This window comes from Apis florea, unplaced genomic scaffold, assembly GCF_048593485.1.
Source record: "Apis florea isolate Af1SG1 unplaced genomic scaffold, ASM4859348v1 contig_3081_pilon, whole genome shotgun sequence".
NCBI classification, from domain to species: domain Eukaryota; kingdom Metazoa; phylum Arthropoda; class Insecta; order Hymenoptera; family Apidae; genus Apis; species Apis florea.
The window spans coordinates 4,778,726-4,803,486 of record NW_028256703.1 but is presented as its reverse complement, the minus strand read 5'-3'; the positions used below and the strand labels follow the sequence as shown (position 1 = coordinate 4,803,486).

Sequence of the window (24,761 nt, the reverse complement as noted above, 5' to 3'; positions counted from 1 at the left end):
TGGCGCTGAATCATACACTTTTCGTAGATGTCTATAGATTATAGACATATGATACGCAGTATTCGTTTTGTGTTGTATTGATGGAACGTTTAAGCGAAGGAAGAAGTTTAAAAAATATATTTTGATACATATTTGTGAATCATTAGGCGTGTTTCGATTAACAAATAATTGATATTAATTATTGTAAAAGAAGTCGAAATAGTTTCAGGTCAAGTTTGAAAAAATTTCGAAGGTTAAAAAATGCCGGATATGTCTAGTATATCTCATTATCCCTTAAAGGTAAATTTCATTGGACCTTCGTTATTTTGCTCATTTTTTTAGAATATTCTATTCTAGAATTATTTGCTTTTTTATTTAAAATATAATTCGTTGCACGTCATATATTTATTATATCTTCCTTTTTGCTTATCGCTTTTGGCTCTCGCGATTCCGTGGTGAATATATGATATATCGGATATCTCAATGTCCATGTTTATGAGAACAGATATCGGATAATTCTAATTCTAAAAAAATAATAATTATATTTCAAGAAGGCTTTTGCGTAGTTCATTCGACTATGTTTCCCAATGAATAAAATATAATTATATAAGGGCACGGCAATGAAAGAATAATTTGTTTTGACAAATTTCTCGTATCAAGACAATTTTTATAATATTGCAAATATATTTTCGAAACATCATTGCTTAAAAATCCAACTTACTTTGCATTTTAAGATCATTTTTTATGATCTTGTCGGATTTTTTCAGGTGATATTTGCAATTCATTTAGTCCTAGTAACATGGTAAGAATAAATTTTTTGTTTATTGTATATTAGTCTGCATAATTTTAAAAATACATATTGTGAATCACATCTTGTATGGAATGTCATATTTGTACTATATACTTAAACAATAAATTTTTAGGGGCATTCAGGGACATTGGTGTCCAAAATCTGTAATGTTTTACAATTTCCTTTTCTTCGTCTGCTTATTGTGGGCTATTCATAATATTGAATCAGATGAACCTCTACAATTTGTAAGCATTTGGTTGTTGAAATATGTTATCTGTATATAATTTTAATTTTAATTGTTGTGTTTGTAATAGAATTATATATTTTAGGCACTTTTTATAAATGTACTTTCCATATTTTTTGATGTAGTAACATTAGCAGTCTATTTTCCACCAACGTGTAAGTTAGTGCTATCTACTATTGAATTGAGAACTAACCTAAAATTTTCCAAATTATATTGTCGATTAACCTTCCTATGCAGAAGATGTATCTATCTGATCGCACAAACTTGTAGATGCATCTGAGAAGTTTAGTGCAGCGATTATGATCTTAAACATGATTGCTCGCATCATCACAAGCATATATCTTCTACGAATAGGCCAAACAAGAGGTGGATATTTAGCCACAATGTTCACTACAAATCCTGCAATGGGTCAGTAATACATTGGATAAAGATGTTTTGTAGACCTGCATTGCTTCTTCAAAATTATGCTTTAAGTAGGTGCATGAAATCATTTTTCAAATATGCATATTAGATTGCATAGCAATTGTTTTAAATTATTGTATATATATATATATATATAGGAATATTTATTTTTCATCATAATGCTTGTCACGATGAGGATAGATCATTTGTGATGCACGATTTTTATGTACAACCATCTTGTAATGTTTTATGTTGTTTCATCGTCTTTTGTACATATGATTTATAATTTTTAATGGGGATGGGGGACAGACGTTCATGAACGTTTTTCTATTCTAGGCTTTGGTCGACAGGATTACGAGGACATATCTCATCCGATTCCACAAAATTCCGATTTTGCTGGAGTTTAAAAATACAACATGATGTTTTTAAAGTTCGATACGTCGAAAATTACGCGATTTCATTATCATATTTCTCGTAGTACTTCGTAAGAAGTACGCGCATCTATAATCATGATATTAAAATTTATTTTATTTATTGTATATATCCGGAATTTCAATATCGATTAACAATGCAAAATAGAAAGAAATCTCAATTTTATGTATATAAATATGCGAATAACATTATATCGAAACGTGAAAATATACAAAGAAATATAGAATAATAACAACATAATAATAATAATAATAATAATAATAATAATAATAATAATAATAATAATAATAAATTTAATTATACGTTTCATACGTCAAATCTATTATGTACTCGCAACATGTGAATAAAAATCTTCACTGTAACAAAATGCCCGAATTCCTTAGGTTTTTATGGATATATAATCTTTAAATTTATTAAATTGAAAATATTTATTTTTTATTACAAGTAAATCATAATTGTTCTCGTAACTAATAAAAAAAAGAATGATAATTATTGAATCAAGTTAATAAAATAATAATAGCAATTTTACACATCCATTTGATCTAACGATAAACACATTTTTGCGAAGGTATCGAATGAGGAAAATATGATATTCAAAGTAGCCGCGTAGCGACAACGCAGGGAAGAGTGGCGCCACTGATGGACTATAAGAGCCGCATCGGTGAGGCGGCGTGATTCAGTAGTGTGTGTGACCGTTTCTGGAGGAGGGTGGCTCCACGCGCGGCCACACCGCGAAACCGTGCCCACTCGCCTCAACCACGGACATCCACTCGTTTTCTCGTCTCGTGAAAACATGGCGGCCAGCGACGACGAGCCGATGCATCTCTACGAGGTCTTTCAAAACTGCTTCAATAAGATCGCCAATAAACATCCCGGTGAGTGTCGTCAGTTACGAAACAAATACTCTTTCGAGTCAAAATCGCGAAAATCTTGTGCTGTGCGTGTGCCGTGTGAAAATAGAGCGACGGAGTCTCTTGTGTCTAGTGTCTTCTGCGAAAGCACTATGTATTAAATCCAGCAAGCGTCGCTTTAGTGGTTTTCTTGTGTCAACGAGTTATTCCTCGAAGTATTAGGTAAATTTGAGTGTTGTGTTTTGGTCGATTGAAGCCTCGATTACGTCAAGGATCCGTGCCGGATGATTCTCTCGGCTGACTCGCTCCGTTCTGTGTTTTGGTTTGCTTGTCAGTGCTTTGGACAGTGCTGCCCCGTCGTAGTGACTAACCCTCGAGAGAAAGATCTGTTCTTCGTTGTGTTTCTTCATTTGCATCGTTATTATCGTTTTTTCGTTCATTTATACTTGTATAGGAAAAAATGCTATTCAAATGGCTAGAGTCGAGGAATATCGTCGACATAACCTAGACATCAGAGACTCTGTCTCAGTCGTTCTTTCACCCGCTGTCATGTGCAACAACGTTCAGTCGATACGAATATTGTCGTGAGATGTTCGCGACACATCTGTGATGTTTAAAAGAGTGACGATCTTAGACGATCATCGGATGATCGTTATTTATTTTATATAACGATATTTGTCGTCCTTTCGACATTTCATTTTCAAAAGTTGATCTACGATTGGGCGAGCCCCCAATCATGTACCACGTGTCCTTCTCACGACGCCGTTGAAATCGTTAGAGGTTAATCGCTCGGATGTAATGTAAGAAACTATAAATCGAAATCTTTTCTTCGGCGAACAGCTTTCGAAGGTCTGTTGTGGATAGGGACTAGTACTTTTTTTTTTTTTTTTTATATATATATATATATATATATACATATATATGTATATTTTTTTTCTCTCTCTGTCTCTCTCTTTTCATACACCTGCCTGAGAAAGAAACAGTTTCTTTCGCGGTGCCGTTGCGTCGTGACCGTTGCATGAATTGTGGTTAAAGGGGTTCTCATTTTTATCGCGACAATATTTGCAACACGTCAATTTCAGCACGTGTTGTCTTTTTACGAGTACGCTGAGTGATCGAATATTCTTATCTGTTTTCGAAAATAAACGATATTATCTAAATTATGATTTTGGCATTGTTGAGCTTTGATTTATTAGAGATAAGTTTAATAAGGATAACAGTGTCGTTTAACCTTGATGCGAGCAAAATCATTCGAAAATTGTTGGTCAAAGGGAATTGTAAAGTCAACTGTTTGCTTGTCCCTCGGGATAGTTGGTCGACCGTGTCTCGAATGTTTGCTTAGCTTGCGGATGCTGTTTGGAAAACGCTGGAGGTGCATGGTTGCCTCGGCGAAATGTGCTCTCCCTAGCCGATAGGAAATGTTTCGTGTCATCGAAGTAGTATAACAAACTCGACCAACCGAATTAAACGTTTTTTTCTTTCTCATTAGACGAGTCGCGTTTAGATTGATATGTCGACACACGCAGCGAGCTCGTGTTTAATCGGAGATTAGATATACGATTCGTTGGTCGGGCGGCGTATCGAGTTTGACACGATGTTTGAAGTGCGGTCCGAGCAATTTCGAAAATATCGAGTCGATTGTTTGGGAGATCGATCGTCGTCTTACTCATTTATATTCCGATGTTTAAGCGCACGCGGTGTCAGGTTCGTTAAGCGTCAATTGTTCTGTCGAGGCGGCCGCCAATTGCCAACAATCCAGTTAATTCTTCGCTCGTTTCGCCCCTGTTAATTTCAACGATTGCCACTTTGAGCGGAAACATTGTATACGAGAGTCGACACCAGAGGATGACTGGCGTTTCTTCGAATCGAGCAATTTGATTCGGAGCACGAGTACCGCGTCCTCGTTCATTGTTCAATATCCGAAGGGTCAGGGCGCATCGTTCAAGTGCAAGGGTATCTAAAAATACGCGAAAACCTCGGCGTACATTCCACGGATATTTCCTTCCATTTGGAAGAAACGTTTATACGTCGACGTTTCGACGCTTATCCGTTAATGGAACGAGTTCGTGTTGCGTTCCAAAGTTTTTCGCGCGACGTCAAGAACGGGAAAACGGTTCAAAATTGCACGTAATGCGGCGGAAACAGGAGCGTAAATTTTAATGGTCGATTCGATCTAAAATTATCAGACAGTGACTCACGAGTAAATTTACCTGAAGCGGAGTTTGTTTCGGGAAACCGTGGATACGATAAAACGTTTACCGTCTACGACGCGTTTATCCAAGAGTGAATATTTCGTACTTCGATTATTCTTTGTCGATCGACAAAACGCGAGAATGAAAGAAAGAAAGAAAAAAAGAGAAGAGTATAAACGTTCGATTTCGTATTCCTCGACGAGGAGATACACTCGTCTAATATTTTCATTCGTTTCATTGTTTGTAAACGATTGCGATGAATCCGTGCGATTTCCAGGTATTACAAGTATCACAACCTTCTCGCAGGGAAACGTAGCTGATTCGATCTGACTCAAGAGCGCCATTTCTGAAACTCTCTCGTTCCCCGGAGCGAGAGTTTGAGCGAACAACCATAAACGAGCTCCAGACACAACACTCGTGACTTAGCTCTCTTTCTTTCTTTCTTTTTCCATCTCTCAGTCCCTTCAATTTCTCTCTTTTTCCCTTCTTACTTCTTCTTGCTCTCTCTCTCTCTCTCTCTCTCTCTCTCTTTCCTCTTCGCGCAATCTCTTTCTCTCTGTATCTATTTCTTTCTCTCTCAGGTGAATTATCGAGGGAGTGTCACCGTGATGCACCTGCCTCTTGCTCTCTCTCTCTCTCTCTCTCTCTCTCTCTCTCTTTTTCCTCTCTTTCTCACTTCCACTATTTCATTCCCGTCTTCCTACCGCCTTCTCCTTCGCTCTCTCTTTCACTCTTTCTCCTTTTCTCTCGCCTCGCTTATTGGTCGCACACGCGCCTCGCACACGACTTTGGTATCGCGATAGCTCGCGTAAAATCTTCAATGTAAGATATATACGAAACGGATGGTTTCGCAACTGTGAAGGAACGAAAATGTGAGTTCGAAATGTTCGAACTTCAACACCTGAAATTTCGTCTAATCTATCTACTACCTCCTAAGTAGTTCGATTTTCGTTTCGATTCAAACAATTCGTCGAGAACGAATGACGCGTTGGAAGAACGGCGTTCACGAAAGATACGCCGTTTGGATTTTTGGACGATCGGAAAAGTATAAATCGGGGAAAAGTTTATAGCGAGTTTCGAGCCGTGGGATGAGGTTGCTGCGATCCTGTTCTTAGGAATGGCCGAGCGCATTTCACGTAGGGGCGCGCGCGCACACAAATCAAGGATGAGCATAATCTACATTTACAGGAGGGGCCCGATGAGCATCTGCTTCCACCCCTCCCGGCCTCGACCCCTCATCCCTCGACGCCCCAACGCTCGAATCCCTTTCTCCGCCAACGAGCATCCTCCCACTGAGCACCACCATCGTTTTTTTTCCTCGTCTCCGTGGAACACCGTCCTCTCCGCTCCTCTTCCTTCTCTTTCTCCGTTCCGTTCCGTCCGATTCGTGCGCGTGCTACGCCAGTGTCGATAGGTCACGCGGAGATCTCGAGCCAACGCGTTATCTCCAACGCGTTATTATTTGCGATGAAAAATTCGTAATCGTTCCGGACGACTTTTCAGTCCCTCCCCCCTTCCCGATTTTTTCGCTCCCTCTCTATTGCGTCTCGAAACAGGCGGATCCTCTCTCTCCCTCCCTCCCTCTCTATCTCTCTTTCTCTCTCTGCGAAATGCGTAGATGCTGTTACTCAGCTATTACGATTCTCCAACGTTATCTTCCAACTCGGAGAGGAATAAAAATTCGTTTAACGATAAAATGCCTAATGATATTATATTCGCGTGTAATTGTACGCTTTGTACGACGGGATGATGTTAGTCCACTCGTCGAATACGAGCGCGAATTCAATATGCGTTTACATTTTTCCCGTTCGAATTTCCGTTATTATTTTTTCTTTTTTTTTTTTTTTTTTCTTTTTTTTCGACCGCGTCTAAGGTCATCGTCGAGTTGCACAAGCGATCCAGGAGATCTATTTATCGGAAACGTTTTCTTACGAAATCCTTTTAACAACAAGTATTTATGGGATTATCGAAAACTGGATTAGCGCGTTCGGCGAACAGGCCAGAGACTGAACGGGGAAGTTGGCGGAAACGGGCGACTCGAATTCCTGACTAATGCAAGTCCCTCGTTACCGAACATACGCCGCCATTCGCCGCGCTCCCGTTATGGTCGATATGAATTTGCCACACCGTGAAACACACCGTCGTCCTGAAACTCTCTTCCATTTTCCCTCTCGCTCCCCCCTCCCCTGTTTTTCCCCGCCACTGCCGACAATTTCGCGTCTCCTTGCGGCCTTCTCTCTCTCTCGACTCGGTCTCGGTCTCGGTAAATTCACGATGCTCCACGGGAGCAAGAGCAAAAGTCCATTAGCCATCGCTGATGGAATTGGGTTACCGAAAAAGGCTCGGTGAAAAAAAAAGAAAATTTCGTTCCCTTTTCGCCCGATCAATTCTACATCTCTCGAAGTATTTTTTTTTTTTTTTTTTGATCTTTGGATGTTCGAAAATTCGTCTCCCTTTCCTGGAAAGAATCGTGCAACGTTTCGTTTGACCGAAAGCGTTAACCCTACCAGGAGTTACCATATCCTGCTGTCCTCATTGGCGTAGACTGTTCTCAACTCGGCATCCTTCTCGTACTCTTCTTCGATAACGAAGGATTTATCGGGCGGAGAGATTCGAAAGAGAGTCCCACCTGTAACGAGTCGCATAGCCGTGTACACAAGTGCTGGCGGCCGATATACGGCGACCTGTATCACGTTCGGAATAGACATCTGGCGAGATTTCGTTAAGTTTGGCCCACGTGTACACACGCGACACCGTGTCGGGGCCTCGAACAAATGTGCATTCGGCGCCAGCCAGAAAAGAAGGGGGCTCTGATTTTTCGGCAGGTGCCACTGTCCCCGGCGTTCGTACTTTCCAACGTTCAATGCCCGCCCAATGCCATCCTCTCCACCCATGGAGAAGAATTCGATGGAATTTCGTGTCGTACCACCGAAACACCTTTGCCCTCCATTTTCCTCCATTATCGACCCGTCCTTCTCGAACACACAGAGATGGAAGCGGAGGAGGATAGGGGGAGGAGGGGGGATAATCTCTGCCCATCGCGAGCCACCGCCTTCTCTCCTTTCCTCGATCGGAAGAGAGAAAGGAGGGAGAGACGTGGACGCGCGTGAGAACGCGTGCTGGTGAAACGTGGAGAGGCGAAAATGGCGGCAGCCTCTCACCTGTTGATCGCGACCGACCCCGAGGCGATCCCCGACGAGATCCGCTCGAGAAGCAGCTCGAGGTCCTCCTCCTGGTGGCCCTCTCGTGGTTTCGCGTGAACCCGCGTGAATGAAAACCCGCGTTAACCTAGCCGTGCGAACGGGCAGAGGAAGAGAGAGACGGCGCGAAATCGGAGCACGTGTACGCCACGTGCCGATGGACGGAGCGCGCGCGCGCACGCACACTCACGAATACCTTTTTTTTCTCTCTCAACAACGCGATTTTATTTCGTTTCGTTTCGTTTCGTTTTATTTCGTTATAAGGCGCGGAATCGCGTTTTGCTACTTCGCTTCCCTTTGTGCTCCAATTCGCAAACGTTGACTCATCATTCTCCATCTATTACTCGTTTTGGTTTTACTCTCTCTCTCTCTCTCTCTCTCTGCGCTTCGAAGCGAAGCAGGAAAGTTGGAAGGCTTTCGGCAGGCAGCAAAGCTCTAAAGATGCCTCGAGTGTCGTTACACCTAAAATTCGCGGGGAACGTTGCTCGCGTTTATATCGCCGCTCGGAGACACCGAGTTGGACTCGTTCCAACCAAGACGGAGCGAAACGAGCCATCCCAAAAGGATACTCCTCGCCGGATAATCCATTTCGAGAGAGATGCTTTTCTCCTCCCTATCGATCTCGGTTTCCAAGGATTCCGTTGCAAGAAAATTTGAGAACCACTGGAGCCCCCGTGGCCTGCGCCACTGTCCTCCGGTGGGCCCCTTCTAGGGTAACACGAAGGGGGGCACTGACAGCGACAGCTGCCGCCGCTGCTGCTGCTATACCCCCCTCCCTCCTTCCCTCTGTCTCTTCTCCTCCTCCTCGCTGTCTCACCGCTTCGACTCGGTCCCTTTTGCCTCTTGGGGCCCGTTGCACCCCCACCACGGGGCCCATGGTCGCGTGGCAGCCAGTCTTCTCCTCTACAAAATACACCTTCGCCGTTCCGTTTACCTCCAAATGCCGCGACGGATGCTCTCCTCCTCCTTTTTTTTTTATCCTTTCCCTCCATCTCTCTCTCTCTCTCTCTTTCTCCCTCTCCTTCTCCTCTTTCGCTCTTTCGTTCCGCGCCGCTCTCGAACCTCGCGCTTCCAACCGACCTTCCTGCGAATCGTGTATACTCGCACTGGTCGATCCGTCGATACGCCAGACCCGTCATTTTTTTCACCTCTCCTCCATTCTATCTTCCATTCCAGAGAGTAACGGTTCCTGGCCGAGATACTGCTGTTTCTTCGCCGTTTTCCGAACCGGGGAGCACCGATGGAATCCGATCGACGTCTAAGAAATATAACGCTACTCGATCACTATTGGGGGAGGGGAGGAAGGATAGTATGAGCGAGGAGTATTTTTCTCGCTTCGTTCGATTCGTTTTCGATCCTCTGCTACGATGATGCTTGTCGTATGAGCGAGAAAAATCTTGCATCTTTCGACAAGGCGAAAATCAACCGTGAAACGACGGACAAATATATAGGAATACACGTATATTGGCGTGACACGGAGAAAGGATCACGGTGGATCGATTCGAATGAAAATGTTCGGTTGAGCACCAGTGTCTACCTGAGTTCTTTTTCACATTTTTTTCATCTTTCTCCGCTGGTCTCCTATTCTTCCTCCCTCTGGTGCGCGTACCCCCTCCACCATTAGGGTCGAGGGCCCCTAGGGTGGTAAACCTTCCACTCCCCTCTCTCCTCCCCTTTCCATTCCCATTCTTCCTCCCTCCCTCTCTCACGCTTACCTGCGAGAACACCCTTTTGGGTCGCGTGGCACCGTGCACCGGCATGGTACACACGCGAATTCTCCCATAGAAATGGCTGGTTCGATGGGGTGCGTGGGGTGTCCTCGCGTGTATCGGGTGTCCCGCAAATATTGGTGGAGCAAAAAAAAAAAAAAAAAATGGAGGAAATGTGCCCCGAAAGGACACAGGTTTTCGTATCTCTCCCGAGAGAATTTTAAATTTCTCTTTGTCGCCCCTTACCTTTATTTCTCATCATCCCGATCCGGTAATGGGATCCCTCCTCTCTCTCTCTCTCTCTCTCTCTCTTCCCAAACGGGATGATCGTGGTTTCTCTCGTGGAAAAAACTCGAGTCGAGAGCAATCGTTACACCTTGAGAAATTTACGAAACGTTTAAAAAATGCGATTCCTACTTTTTTCGAGCGCAGGTGTTTTCCTCCATCGGTTTTATGAATATCGCGTTACCTCGACACGTCCTTCTCTTCCACGTTTCGCCGGCTGACCATAGATCGTTTCGAACGATCTCGCGAAAATTCGATTTTCGAAATTCTCGTTGGCGATTCATCGCCCCGATGTTTGCGCGTGGGAACGACGCATTGGGCCCCGAGCATTCCGTAATTTCATCGTACGTGTAAATTCGGGCAAGGAAAAAATTGGCGGGTAAGGTTGTCGCGGAGGAATCCAACGTAATCAACTTACCCGGGACATTTAATCCTTGGTCCGCGTTAAGTACGTTCGATCGAGCGTGTAACGGTGCCTCTTAACACTCGTCCATCCCTCGATCGCCCAATAAAATTATGGTAATCTAACCGGCCACCATATTGGTGTAACGCGGCCCTCGTTAATTAAGCCCTCCTTCGTTAACTTAACCGGGCCGGCCAGAAACGGCCTAAGCCGCATTTTTACCACCTGTTCCTTCTATCGAATAATTTCGGAGCAAGATGATGATCACCAACGACGAACGATGACGAATTAACTCGTAACCTCAAACTCTCCTCCCTCCGCCATTTTCTCTTTTTTTTACTCCTTTTCCCACGCTTCGTGTTGCGCGTACCTTGTTTTTTTTTTCTTCTTTTCCACGTGATCGTCAAAACGATTTTGCGAATGCCTGGCATTTCCTGGTGGCGCGTAATATTCGCCGATATTCCCCCCGTCCCTTTTTTTTTTTTATGCGTCGCCGCGGCGATTCAATTGATCCGGCCGAGTCGGCCTCGAATCGGCGGGGTGGATTTGGAAAGATTGGTTGTAATCCAGCCCGAATTTTTGTCGGAATTACCAAACGGATTTGTCGAACGATTCCTCGTTTCGGTATCAATAAGCGAGGATAATGGTGGGCGGGGAAAGGGATGTTGGCGGGGATATAACAACACCGCGATAAGAGGGGGGGAAATAATTTCAGGTAATTCTAATTCGATGGTGTCGCGGTGATATATACGACGGCGAGCTGGGTGACCACGGAATCGCGGTCGTGTCTCGCGCGCTGAAAATCGCGCACCAACGGCGTGGCGCGGTTTTCGAGGTTGTGTCCCGCGAGCTGTAATGCCGAATTGATGCCGGCCGAAATCCGAATGTATCGTCGCGATTAATTCTCTATCTCGTGTCTATATTTATATATACTTTCGTGGTGCACCATTCCTTCGAGATCTGTTAAAGGAAAAGAATATAACACTTAACTGTTTTGCTACTATTGGGGCGATTATAGTCCTTTCTCTGGAAACGTAGCATCGATATTTCGTTTTTTCTTCAATGAACACCGTCGAGGCAACGATCAATCTCTCGAGCATTATACTTGACGAAAAGAATAGCGAAAGGGTTATAAAACTGTTATAAAAGTTCACTGAAATTTTATCTATAATTTTATCATTGAACGTTGCTAGCTGTGTTACTAGTGCCCGTACTTGGCATCCTTTTGTTTATCTTCAGTTGTTTTTAATTGCCGTGCACTGACGTGTAACGAAAAATACATCTAAATCAGTATATTTCTTATTTATTCTTCACCGCTGCATAACCAACCAACAAAAACATTAATGCAATATTCCTCTTTGAATCTGACGGCGTAGCATCTCCTAACTTTATCCAAGTGATGCCGACCGTTTAACGCAGATGGAGAAAAACGACACGATCCTCGCGATCGAGCAGTTTGGAAACGGTGGGATCTCCGGCGATTCTTCATCGGCCAATATCGTCGAATAGATAGGTGACGGCGGCAGGAGGACAAGGTGGAAGACGAACTAGCCGTGACACGGAGGCCCGGTGCTACGTCATAACGGTCGAGCTGGCTTGCACCGGTTCTGAGGATGACACGATGGACCATGGTTTAGCTTGTACTTTGATGCATGATATTGCAGACTCGGTGGTGCACGCTTCGGCAAACATGTCACGAGCAAGCCGAAACTGTTAGGATTCATAGTTATACCTCGACCGATCGTAGCCGCGTAGTTGGACACTCGTCGTCGTATCGTCGTATCGCACGCACAGACCTATTATATATATATATATACACATATATCTCCACTCCCCTCTTCTATCTAATATCCGTACCCTCTGCTACACATCCACCACCACCCTTTTCTCGGCTAGTTATCGGCCGGCTGGACTTCCAACCTCTTACAACTTTGATAAGAGGGCAGGTTCAAACTTCTCTCTCTCTCTCTCTCCTTCTGAATCGCTTAGCTCCCCGAATTATTCGAAATAATTAATACGCGCTTCGCCTCTTTCGCTTCTCCTCGTCCTGAAACACCTAATGCTATATATATATATATATAGCGAGAAACGTGGCCGTCGTTGCGGTAGGAAATACGCAATACTAGGAAAGCCAAGTTCCTTTTCAGTGGAAAGGGAGCGCGCAATAATAGGGTGTAACGATAAAGTATCGTCGAATCGAAATTAATCGGGATTCTTCCGCGGCGGGCGTGTTTTTCGAGGCCGGTAAATCCTGCCGATCCTCGTAAATTCTTGGCAAGAACGCGAGTGGATCCGCGTTCTCGCCTCTCTCTCTCTCTCTCCTTTTGCGTGTACGTTCACCTGTGTGTGCGCGCATTAATAACGGATGAAGCCTCGGCTGCGGCAACCTCGTAATGTTTATCTCGTTGTTTATTCCGAATGCGTCCCAGCCGCAACGCGGGAAACGCGTACATCTCGGTTGGATTCTTAACGCGATCGCGGTTTTGATTTATGAAGACACGGCGCGAATTTATGCCTGGCATTAATTTTCCATCGACGCCGCCTCCTTCTCCTTATTTCGATCCCGTTTCTTTTTTTTCCGTAACTCGTATCTCTCGTTATCCAGATATTTCCTCTCCCTCTTGAAACGGGGCGTTGAAAAATCGCCCGGATAAAATTTCGTCGATTTTTCTTCTCCTCTTCTCTTTTCACGAACTGGCCTCTAATTCTAAGCTTTCTTCGTTTTTTTTTATCTGTTACAGAAAAATTAGGCTTCCAGTCGCCGTATGGCCCCACGATGGACAACGGAATGGTGAGTTGATCCTCGTTCAAGATCGAAGGAATTCGAGGATGAAAATTGAACGAAGACATTTCGACGTCTTTTTTCCTTCCCCTCCCTTCCTTCTCCGGAATTGACCAGCCCGAATCTTGGAAGATAAAAGCGGGATTACGTAAGGAACAGGGGGCGGAATAATTATTGCAGTCGTGGAGGCAAATTTATCCGAGAAAAAGTTACTCCTTTTCTTCTCTCTCTCTTCCTCTCTATCTCGCGTCGCCCCTCCAACCTATCCCTCCAAACTAGGTAATCCCAAAACTTTAGTCCGAGTAATATTTTTGGGGAAGTGGTTCTCATCGTCTTTTAAATTTTCCCATTTAAAGAGACACCGTGGTACAAGCATCCCTTATCCAGGATTTAATTTTCTCTTCTTCAGAGATCCCGAATAGAAACAAAGGTAGGAAGCGCGTAAATACGTAACATAACGCTTGTTGTTATTCGTCGATGGTACATTCTTAAAAAATTTCGCTTCGATCGATGTTTTAAAAATATATATATATATATAAAATTCCTTTCATTCGTCGATCCATTCTTCGATAGATCCTTTATTCCTTCCTCGACGAAGAAGAAACGTTTGTTGCGCGAGAATTAATTCGCGGGGCGATCGTGAAAGTTCATTTTGTCTCGGGTGTGTAAGAATTACCCAATTCCGGGAGGGTTGAGCGTCGTCAACCTCCGGCTTTAATATCACTTACGCTCTCCCTCGTTCGCGACCGTGTATTTATACGCTTTCGTGTACGTGTACGCGCGCACACGAGCACGTGTACACGTGTATATATTAATATATATACGTCGTGGGGGAACATCGTAGGATTGAGGGAGGGTTAAGCGAGAGCTCGGATGAAAAGTTATCCGGGAGCACGGATAAAGTTCCCTCTCGTACTTCCTTTTTTCCACGGCTTGTCGTCCATTTCCAACCTTGCTCCTGGCTATCGTTAATTAATTGCAATTGGTCGGAACCTGCATGGATATTTTTGATCGAGGGTTGACCCCCTTCGCTATTACGGGCGACTATAGTCGCTCCCAACATAAGATGCCGCGTCGATTTGAGTTGTCGTGCATCGAGTATCTTTCTCAATTTTTTTTTTTTTTTTTTTTCCAATAAACACCGTCGAAAAAAGTAACTCGGATTGCAGCGAGGCTGGGCATATTTTTGACACGGCGGAGAAGAAGCGAGAGGGTTAAAACACGTATGATCGGTTTCTCCCTCGAGGCGAGAGTTATGAAACGCGGATAACAAAAGGTCGGCCCGCATTCGTCGAAAGTCGTTAGATTATCGCGACACTTTCATTTGTTGTCTCATCTCGACGATATCTTCGGTCGTAATTAACCACACGGATTACACGGGTTACACGTGGTATCAGTGTAATAAAATCGGCGAGAGGGGGGAAAAAAAGGGAAAAAAATGGAAAAAAGAAAGAACGCGCGCGTGGTCAATAAGGTTTTCTACGAGGAAACGGAGATAGCAGAGATTTTTTCCACGGCGCCAGGGAGCAGTATCTAATCGGCAGTTGTTAAGCCGTGCCTGATAAGAAGTATTGATTTCGATAGGAGGTTGTATCGCCTTCTCTTCTTCGACCGCCTTGTTCCCCGTGTTCTCTCCTCCCTTCAACTTGGATAATCGAGTTCGATCGATGATCGATCCGATCTCGGGGAATATATATTTTTTTTTCTCTCAACTTTTCCGCCGCATTGTGCTCGAGAAAGATCGTCAGCGGCCGCGTTTACGCCTCGTAATTCGAGTTGCTTTGACGGTGTTTATTGGAAAAAAATTGACGATAAAAACGAAATATCGATGCAGAGCGATTATAGTCGCCCTTATGTAGAGCAACTATAGTCGCTCGTAGTACCTCAATGACATTTTGTGCAGAATATAGTCGCCCCTATGCAGAGCGACTATAGTCGCTCGTATTTTTTACCTCATTTTGTGCAGAGTACAATCGCCCGTAATATCTCAATGGCATCTTATGCAGAGCGACTATAACCGTCCTTAAGCAGAGCGACTATAGTCGTCCTTAAGCAGAGCGACTATAGTCGTCCTTAAGCAGAGCGACTATAATCGTCCTTAAGCAGAGCAACTATAATCGTCCTTAAGCAGAGCGACTATAATCGTCCTTAAGCAGAGCGACTATAATCGTCCTTAAGCAGAGCGACTATAATCGTCCTTAAGCAGAGCGACTATAGTCGCCCGTATCTTAGTGACATCTCATGTAGAGTGACTATAGTCGCCCGTAATATCTTAGTGACATCTTATACAGAACGACTATAATCGGCCGTATCTCAGTGCCATCTTATGCAGAGCGACTATAATCGTCCTTATGCAGAACGACATACATATACAGTCGTCCGTATCTCAGTGGCATCTTATCCAGAGCAACTATAATCGCTCGTACCTCAATGGCATCTTGTGCAGAATATAGTTGCCCGTGATATCTCATTGATACTTTATGCAGAGCGACTACAGTCGCCTGTATGCAGAGTGACTATAGTCGCCCGTATGCAGAGCGACTATAGTCGCCCGTAGTATCTTAGTGACATCTCATGCAGAGTGACTATAGTCGCCCGTAATATCTTAGTGACATCTTATACAGAACGACTATAATCGGCCGTATCTCAGTGCCATCTTATGCAGAGCGTGATGATACTTTATGCAGAGCGACTACAGTCGCCTGTATGCAGAATGACTATAGTCGCCCGTATGCAGAGCGACTATAGTCGCCCGTAGTATCTTAGTGACATCTTATGCAGAGCAATTATAGTCAACCGTAATATCTCAATGGCATCTCATGCAGAGCGATTATAGTCGACCGTATCTCAGTGGCATCTTGTGCAGAGCGACTATAGTCGCCCTTATGCAGAATGATTATAGTCGCTCGTAGTATCTCAATGGCATCTCATGCAGAGCGATTATAGTCGCCCGTAATATCTCAATGGCATCTTATGCAGAGCGACTATAATCGCCCTTATGCAGAATGATTATAGTCGCTCGTAGTATCTCAATGGCATCTCATGCAGAGCGACTATAGTCGATCGTATCTCAGCGGCATCTCGTGCAGAGCGACTATAGTCGACCGTATCTCAATAGCATGTTATGCAGAGCGAAAGGGTTAATCGTGGTGATAGGAGAAAAATGTTTGGAAATGTTTTGCAGGCGTATGGCGGAGGAAGTTTCGGGCCGACAGCGGGAGGGCCAGGCGGTGGGCCAGGGGGAGGTGGAGGTGGCGGAGGAGGCGGCGGCGGCGGAGGCGGCGGTGGAAACGGGGGTGGTGGGAGTAGCGGGGCCGGCGGAGGTGTGGAGGGCGCCACTTATTCCCCGGACTCCCCTTACTTCCCGTTCGGGAGCCGAGGGGTACCGCCTTCCGTCGGGACGCCTACCCCTACTGCCAACCCCGCGGCGCCCACCGGCACCAACGGAGCACGGTTACCGAATTCGACAGCCGGTCAGTTTTCTTCCCATCTATCATCTCCGTGTACGTGTTCCGTTAATCGTGGAGAGGGTTTTTTGAATTTCGACAATTGAGATTGTTCTTTTTTCGTTCGATTGTTTCAGGCGCGGGAACCGTAAAGAGGAAGAAGGACGTAAGTATCGTATTTTTCTTTTTTCCCCCTTTCTTTTGTCTCCCTTGTGCTCCGGAGAGAAAAATTGATCTCGTACTTTCGTTTTTTTTTTTTTTTTTTTTTTTTTTTTTTATCTTTTTAGCAGGCCCTTGACGGAACGGATGGCGAAGTCGTAACAACGCAGCATTGGGTGAGTGACTCGAAAAAGATTCGATAAACGCATGCCAGTCGATAGTAAATGTGTTTCCTGTCCCTACATCGGGATTCGATAATGGGGCTTCGAACGTATCGGGACCCATATGAGTTCAGCGGCGCGATTGATAAAAGCCACCGACGGAAAAACGATGGAATTAGGTTAGCTCGTAAATTACGCTTCTTCTCTCTTTTTTCTTTTCTTTTTTTTTCCTTTCTCTCTCTCCTCTCTCTCTCTCTCTCTCGTTTCTCGAGGCGAAACTCGTGGATGATCTCAGGGAACGCTCCCGATCGTAATCTTTACGAGCTGGGTTATAGAGTATAATGATTTTACCAAGAGTCAAGCTCGAGTTAAAACTTGGAGTCTGTTCCTCTGTGATCAACGATGGCCACGTCCACGCCTTCCCTCGTTTTTTTTTTTTTTTTTTTTTTTAAACTATCCATCGAAATGGCCGTTCTCCGCTTTCTCCTCACCGATTATTATTTATCTCGCTCGACAATCGTCGTCGCCGTTCAATTAACTCCTCGTTAATGAATTTCACGAATGAATCGTTTCGAGGAGTTGGGAATGGGGGTAGTAGGAGAGGGGGATGTGTTAGAAAGAGGGGAGATTTTTTTCGCATTCTCGAACGATTCGTCGACGACAATTGGATCGAAGCCCCATCGCGGTGGGGAAATGTTTGGATAGTTAGCCTCGAAAACGCGGAGGAAGAGGCGCGGGGTAAATGGAATATAATATCGATCGATAGGAGGAACGTTAAATATTTGTCGTCCCGCGTTCGTGACTCCCTTCCTCGAGTGGCGGAGGAAAAGAGGCTAAAAAACGAATCGCTTCTCGATAATCAAATACACTCTCGCACCTGTTTAAATTCTCCTTCCTTGCGTCCTTAAGTTAAATGATTTATCGAGGGGTGTGATAAATCTGGGAGGGATTTTTTTTCGAAAGGTTTATAATTTCGTTTCTCTTTCGATTCGATGTCGATCAGGGATTTTTACTCGATTCCAGCCACGTCGTCGATAAACCTACCAATTACCCGGCAAAACGGGGATAAATACGTCGGCGAGGGAAGAGGGAAAAGGGTCGTGGTTTTCGCGCTCTCCCTCGATTCGTCCCGATTATCTCCTCCAATCGCCGAAAATCGACTTTCCGACGATTTCGAACCGATTTTTCGACCGAACGGATTATTCCTTCGAGATGTAATTCGTTTGTTGTTGTTCTCCCCACGAACGTTTCCCCATCGAACCGTGGTAATAATAATTGCTCGAAATATCTGTAATTCTCGCGATTAAAAGTATCGCGCGATTGTACGTTTCCCTGGAAATTAACAATCGATAACTCGGTAGATTTCGGCCGAGCTCTCGATAAGATTAATCCTCGCTACTCGTTTTCTTTCTCGTCGATATTCTTAATCACGTCTATCCATTGGTATAACGTTACACTCGATATTCGAATCTCGCGTAAAAAAATCAACGCGAGCAATTAACAACTCTCTTTCGATCCTCTCGACACGCGCGTCGTCCAACGTCCTCGATTACGACGCATTGTCCGCGGCTCTTTAATCCTTAATGCATCATCGCTGCAATCGATATCGCGATTACTTTCGAGGCGGGGTGAAAAATTGGGCAGCCAATAATGGATAACGGGGCCAAAATAATAATAATAAATAAGCGTGGAGAGTCACGGCCGAATAAATCCTCGACTGTCCCACGGTGCGGATCGTCGTTAATCCAGCCGATATGGTGTGTGTTGCGCGAACCCTCGGCCTGCACCATACCGTAAGCCTGCTAATAATTTATTCAGCGTGCAGGACTACGCGATTACGTTTCTATTAGGATATGAGCGTTCTAGTGTCCTCGAGGGTGCCGTAACCCGTGTTCCCGTTCCCTCCTCTGGGAGTTTCACTTATCGTCCAGTTTCACCACCGCATCCCCTTCTCCTCCTCCTCCTCCTTCTTCTTTTTTCCCCTTCGAATTGTCCACGCAGCGAGTCGCCTCTCCTCCTTCGATTCTTTTTTCCTTCGACTTTTCTTTTTTTATTCCTCTCGTTTGAAGAAGGATAAGAAGCCGTGGTGGATACATTTCGGTTAAGATCTGGTCGAGCCTCGGAGCGGAACGGTGGCGGAGGAAGGCGTGTTTTGTGCATAGGGAGAGACCATATGGTGTCGCGTGCTGCTACGGTCGCCAGACCGTGGAGCCCTTCCAGTTTGCCTCGATGGCTCGCGCTACGGCCTAATTCACGACCTCGAGGAATTTCGAACAACCGATAGTCGAGCATCTTTCGTTCCGATTATACTCCTCCTCTGCTCGCTCTTGGAGTAGTTTTCGAGACGAACGGTTGTTCTTCTCCTTTCGGAAACGGGACGAGAAAAATTGAATTTTTCCTCTTTGTCGTTCGCGGTGTCCCCGATTGCGGCCATTGATTGACGGACAAATTGGTAACTCGAAGTCGAGGCGAGTTTGCAGGTGTTTTTCTCCTCGAGAAAATTAAACCGCATCCACGTTCTTCTCCCTTCGCGATTTTAATTGCGTCGCGATATCCCGTGCTATTTTTGCGCCGTTTCGTAATACCGAAAATACCAACTTCTCCCTTTGATCCGCTTTCCTCCTTAACGTAAGTTGCTCGATCGCGTTATTTAATAGCTTCGATTTCCATTCGAAACCCTCCTCGAGTAACAATTTTCCATATTCGTCGTCCCTTTATCCGACCGACTGTTACGACTGTGGAACTCGAGAGATACTCGATCGAAGTTATTTTCGATAATTTTCCGAGAAGGAGGGAAATCTCTCTTTTATTCTTTTTCTCGAGAGAAACGAGGATATCGAGAGCGGACAACTTATCTTATTAATCGTTTCACTAGCGAATTCGATGGTGTCGAGATGGGTCGATTCTCCGTGGATTGGACACGGGTTTGTCTCGTCGACGAATCAATTACCAGGAATCGCGTGCGAGGCTAGGGAAAGAAGGGAAGGAGGAAGAAAGGAAAAAGGGAGGGGGAGGAGGAAGGTCAGCGGGAGAGAGAGAGAGAGTGAGAGGCGGTTAGAGACGTTGAACGTTTGTTTGACGGGCACCTGTTGCTGGTAGCACACGAGCCAGCGCTGCTCTTTGGCTTCCACTCTCCTTCTCCATCCTTCCCTTGCCTCCCTCTTTCCGCCACTTTGCTCTCCTCCTTGCTTGCTTACCGCACCCTGTTTCACCTCGTCGCGCCTTTTGTTCCAACTTTGCTCCTTCCTTTGCTCCGTTCGATTCTCTCTTTCTCGAATTCGATCTATTTCTCCGATCGACGGAAATATGTTAGACGGAAATTTTTCATTCACCACCGACTATTGTTGTTGGATATTTCGCGGATATTCGGCTCGTAAGTCGAAAGTGTCCGATTACGCAAATGCACCTCTTTATCTGTTCGCGCAAAGTGGCAGCGCAAAGGAACCGTACGATACGATTTTTCACTTCCCCATTGTCTCTCTCCTCCTCTCTCCATTTTCCACATACTCGTTTCACCATACTCGTTCGAACAGAGCAGACCTCGTAAATCTCTCTCAAAAGTAGTCTATCTCCCTTCCACTCTCTCCTTTTCTTCTCGGATACCACTTTCCTCCAATTGGCAACGATATCAATTGGAGCAAGACTCGAGGAGTCTGTCGCATTTATCCTTTCTCTCTCTCTCTCTCTCGGTGGCGTGCAAACTCGCCGTTGCACCGTGTGCACAGAGTACACAGGGGAGTGAGTTGTCGACTTACAACCCGGGTAAACCGCCCGGCGAGGGGAGGACGATGAAGCGGTCGTGGAGGAGGGGAGTCGGTATCGGCGCGGATAGAGGGGAGGGAGAGAGAGAGAGAGAGATATGATCTGTACACATATTTTCGAAGCGATACCCATTGTTTCCACCCGCCGCTTTAATTCGTCGCTACATCGAGGGGAGATTCGTTGATAATAAAAAGAGGAGAATTATTTTTTCATCTCGGAAAATTGTTCGAGAGGAAGTTTGAATTCGATGGAGGAAAATAAAGGTTTATCGGGATTGGCGGGCGAGGCACGCTCGTGGAAGACACACGTATCTATCTGGCGGCCGATCGGCCGAAAATGCACGCGTGAGCGATAGTTTACGGTCATTGTGGGATTATCGCGATAAATTATTGGCTGGTGTATCGCAACTGCGCCTATCGGTATGTCGATAGTATTAATTGGGTCGTCGAGATTATTACCGGGGATGTATCAATAATAATTACCGGAACACGGCCGCACGATTTTCCACCGCCAAAATTGTGAAACCTTCCCTCTCGTTGAATTTCAAATACCCACGAGCCGAAAAATTCGAGACCGATTGTTCTGTCCTCCCTTTCGAGGACAAAGGGGAAGGAAGGGGCGCAATTACACGGGCGAGATAGCGGGGGGAAATACGGTCGAAAAGCGTGGATATCCGGAGATATCTCGGTGGATGGACGCGATCAATCCGCGTTACCTTGGACGAGGTTTCGAGTGGCCGGTATCGCCCCGTATCCCAGGGGGTCACGTGCCACCACCGAGGGGGCTTCTGCGAAGTGGAATCCACTTGGACGGATAGTTTTCATGGGGGATTAAATTGGAGAACGCGGCAATTAACATATCAATCCCGATGAAACGGATCCACGAGGGTGGGGGGGCATTTAACGGGGTTGTGCACCTACGAGGCACTTTTTTACCGATCGAAAATAAACAGGGTGGTCGATTGCGTAAGAGCGGGAAGGTTTTCGAGAGGGTGGCCATTTCCGCCCCGTGTTCGAGCACGTGAAACGTGCGGTCACGTGCGTACACGCGTTTTATTCGTTAACGATTATTTCTATCGTTGGGTCTGTCGTTGGTGGACAATTGTGCCAGATTCCGAGAGGATCTAGGGGACCGTGTTCCTCCCAGCGTGTATCTATAATTCGTTGAAATTACACGCGTGTACGTGCGTGTATGTGTTTGCCGTGAGCGGCGGCAGTGTTTGCACGATGCGTACGTACATCCGTATGGCCGAGGATGTGGGATGATACGAGCTAAATCGAGCACCACCCAAGTGTGCTTCATTTGCGGCCTACCGGCCTGTGAAATTCGGGGGTTCGCTCCTTCGCCGCGTCACCGTTTACCCCTCGGCTCACGATGATTTGTCGGGGGGTGGTGGTTATAACGCTTGGCGAAAACTTCCCCCTTTCCGTATTCACGCTGTAGATTGCTTTTAGGATACTAACCGGATTCGGAATTAACGTATTCGAATACCGATATCCCGACGGGGATGAATCCGTTATTTCGCCGAGCAAAACTTGTTTTTTTTTTTTCTGTTCTTTCGATACGAAGACACGAAGATTATGCGCGAGTAAGGCGGGGAAAAAATCGAATTTCTCGGAGCTCCTCGATCGGATGAAGATAGGTTGGAAGATAGGTTGTTGTAAGTAACGTCACAGCCTCGGATAGGCGCATTTCCTTTTTCGAAATCTCTCGTCTCGTTTCGAGCGAGATTAATTCGTTGGAAGCATAGAAGATAACGTTTTGAAAATGGTGATCGCTTCCTCCTACCGTTGGAGAAGGAACAAATCTTTTTTATCTTATTACGCTTCCCAAAGTCCATTCCCAAAGTTGTGGTTAACGCTAGCATCGATTTATGGTAATTGAAGTTGGATTTTCGAGGATCGTTCCCGTTTCTTTCTTTCTACGTCGATATTATTCGAGATTGATCCTCGTTTCGTATATATTTCACGCGTGTCCCGCCCCCCAACGTAGGTGTCCAACGAAAACTATCTGATTAGAATTTTATTATCGCGAAGGAGGGAAGGAGGAAGAAAAGGAAAAAGAAACAGGGAAGAGGTTTTCGAAGGGTGGCATATGGCGCTACTCTTCCAGCTTTTGAAGTTTCGGGGATGAAAGAGACCGCCGTTCTCGAGTTTACTTGACTCATGTCCCTCCCCTTCGCTCGCTCTTCTTCCATCTCCTCCTCATCCTCTTCCTCCTCTCTTCTTCCCTCGAGTCCTTTACTCACGAAACGAGCTACAATCCCTCGTTTCGAGTGGCTCGACTTGTCTTTCCAACTCTCGAGACGACTACCGCTGGGAAAACGTTGGCCAAACATCCCCGCTAGTTGAACCAACTGGCCGCGACGAAAAGTGTGTGTACATGTTTTGGAAAAGTTCGATTAATTTAACCCTTTCGATACTACGAGTGACTTTAATCGCTCTGCATAAGATTCTTTGGAAACGTCGAGCATCGATATTTCGTTTCTGTCGTCAATTTTTTTTTTTCTTTTTTTTTTTTCCATATAAACATCGTCGAAACAATTCCGATAAACGTTGACGATTTTTCTCGTAGCGAAAGGGTTAACATCGAATCGTTGTTCGCAACGAATCGAGAAATTTCGAAAGATATATATATATATATATATATTCGACCTCGAAACGTTCTCCCTCGTTTCTCCCCTCGAACGGAACTCGAGGGTCCCATCTCGTGAAGCGGTTTCCTCCCGTGGAAACTAATAGAAATTTTGGGTCCCCGTATTCGGGTAATGCGGCCTAAGTACAGCCATATAAGATAACAGCAAGCGTGGGGTGCAACGAAAACTCGATCCCCGCTCGGTCACCTAGATCTATCCAAATTCTCCTGCTAATTTATCGTGTCACTCTCCTACTGGATCTCGCCTATCTATCTTTCAGAAAACAGGAGGGCACGTTTCTTCTTTCCTTCGATTAGATCCTTCGTTATTAAATTCATCAAACTCGATCGTACCCGTCCCTTTCGATCGGTTCTCCTTCCGATCCCAATCGGTGGAGGAGGGGGAATAATTCGGAGCATGCACAACTTTGCCACCCTCGATACCGTGAGAATTGATTCCTCGAGTCGGATTTAATCCTGTCACGGCGTTGATCCTCGACCGGTTGCCGAGGCCGAGGTAGCTGACGAGGGAAAATTCGGGGACCGATCAATTTCGGGGACAATATTTTGCAGTAGTTTGATATTTCTCATCGTGAGTATCGACTCATAGTTGTGGAGCTCTCGTGAGAGTGGTGTGGTGTGGTAGGCGCGCTGTGTAGCCTAGGATGGGTAGAGACTAAGCGGCGGAGGTTGGTACTAAATCTCACCCTAAAGCATCCCTACCGAGCCACCCCTAACTACGCTACTAGTGCTCCTGCCACCCCTCGTTCAGTGTCTCGCATTGGCGTAGCCATCGCAGGAAGGAAGGAAGGAAGGAAGGAAGGAAGGAAGGAAGGAACTCCTCAATTTTCCTTTTCGACGACACCTTTTTCCCTTTCTCTCTCTCTCCCTCTTTCTCTTTTTCTTTTCTTTTCGCTTCGACACGAAAGCGCTCGACCGAGTATTTCTTACGTATTCTCCCGTTCGAATATTGCCCACGTGTTAATCAAACGTGGGCAGGAGGGGGGGATTATCGAGAGGATGGAAGTTGGCGTAGCGTTAATTTTGCAGGGAAGAAGAGGATGGAAGAGAGTCATAAAGGGTTAATCGAGCAGAGAGCGTTCATTTTTTCTTTTCTCTCTCTCTCTCTCTCTCTCCCTTCGATGAAAATTCTCTCCGCGAGGCAGAGAACGATCGATAAGACGTGCGCGCCTCGCATCGCATCGCATCGCATCGCTCGCGCGCGCGAGAGAGAGAGAGAGAGAGAAAGAGTTAAAAAAAAGAGGAGAATAGAATGGCGAGGAAAAGACTCGGGAGAGACACGTCTCTCTCTCTCTCTCTCGATATGGTG

The 24,761-nt window shown here is 45.4% G+C and overlaps 2 protein-coding genes across 16 annotated transcripts in view; both read left to right on the top strand.

Moving 5' to 3' along the window:
• Window positions 1–4: 4 nt before the first annotated feature.
• LOC100870666 (uncharacterized) lies at window positions 5–2,214 on the top strand. Of its 2 annotated transcripts, none has more exons than XM_003694714.3 (6): window positions 5–279; window positions 747–781; window positions 903–1,014; window positions 1,099–1,168; window positions 1,284–1,421; window positions 1,752–2,214. In XM_003694714.3, the coding sequence occupies exons 1-6, from the start codon at window positions 241–243 to the stop codon at window positions 1,820–1,822; spliced, it is 465 nt and encodes a 154-aa protein (XP_003694762.1). In that variant the 5' UTR covers window positions 5–240; the 3' UTR covers window positions 1,823–2,214. The 2 variants fall into 2 exon arrangements, 1 of the variants encoding a protein (XP_003694762.1); XR_001112306.2 differs by having other exon boundaries at window positions 8–279; window positions 1,284–1,486.
• A 217-nt stretch (window positions 2,215–2,431) lies between these two features.
• The window catches only part of LOC100867106 (daughterless), a 77,112-nt gene continuing 54,782 nt past the window's right edge, over window positions 2,432–24,761 (top strand). For 3 of the 14 annotated variants that reach the window (XM_086909043.1, XM_086909037.1, XM_086909038.1), the window contains exons 1-5: window positions 2,501–2,722; window positions 13,229–13,278; window positions 16,454–16,772; window positions 16,853–16,881; window positions 17,003–17,050. In XM_086909043.1, coding sequence (XP_086765169.1) covers window positions 2,641–2,722; window positions 13,229–13,278; window positions 16,454–16,772; window positions 16,853–16,881; window positions 17,003–17,050 — 528 coding nt within the window. In that variant the 5' untranslated portion in view covers window positions 2,501–2,640. Of the gene's footprint in view, window positions 2,723–13,228; window positions 13,279–16,453; window positions 16,773–16,852; window positions 16,882–17,002; window positions 17,051–24,761 lie in introns of all 14 variants that reach the window. The other 11 variants (XM_086909042.1, XM_086909032.1, XM_086909044.1 and 8 more) reach the window with 10 other exon arrangements.

Excerpts from the sequence above, each read along its gene's own strand:
- LOC100870666 (XM_003694714.3), top strand. The coding sequence starts at position 241 with ATGCCGGATATGTCTAGTATATCTCATTATCCCTTAAAG. Across the intron at positions 1,015-1,098 it reads CAGATGAACCTCTACAATTT|GCACTTTTTATAAATGTACT; the intron begins GTAAGCATTTGG and ends TATATATTTTAG. Across the intron at positions 1,169-1,283 it reads AGTCTATTTTCCACCAACGT|ATGCATCTGAGAAGTTTAGT; the intron begins GTAAGTTAGTGC and ends ACAAACTTGTAG.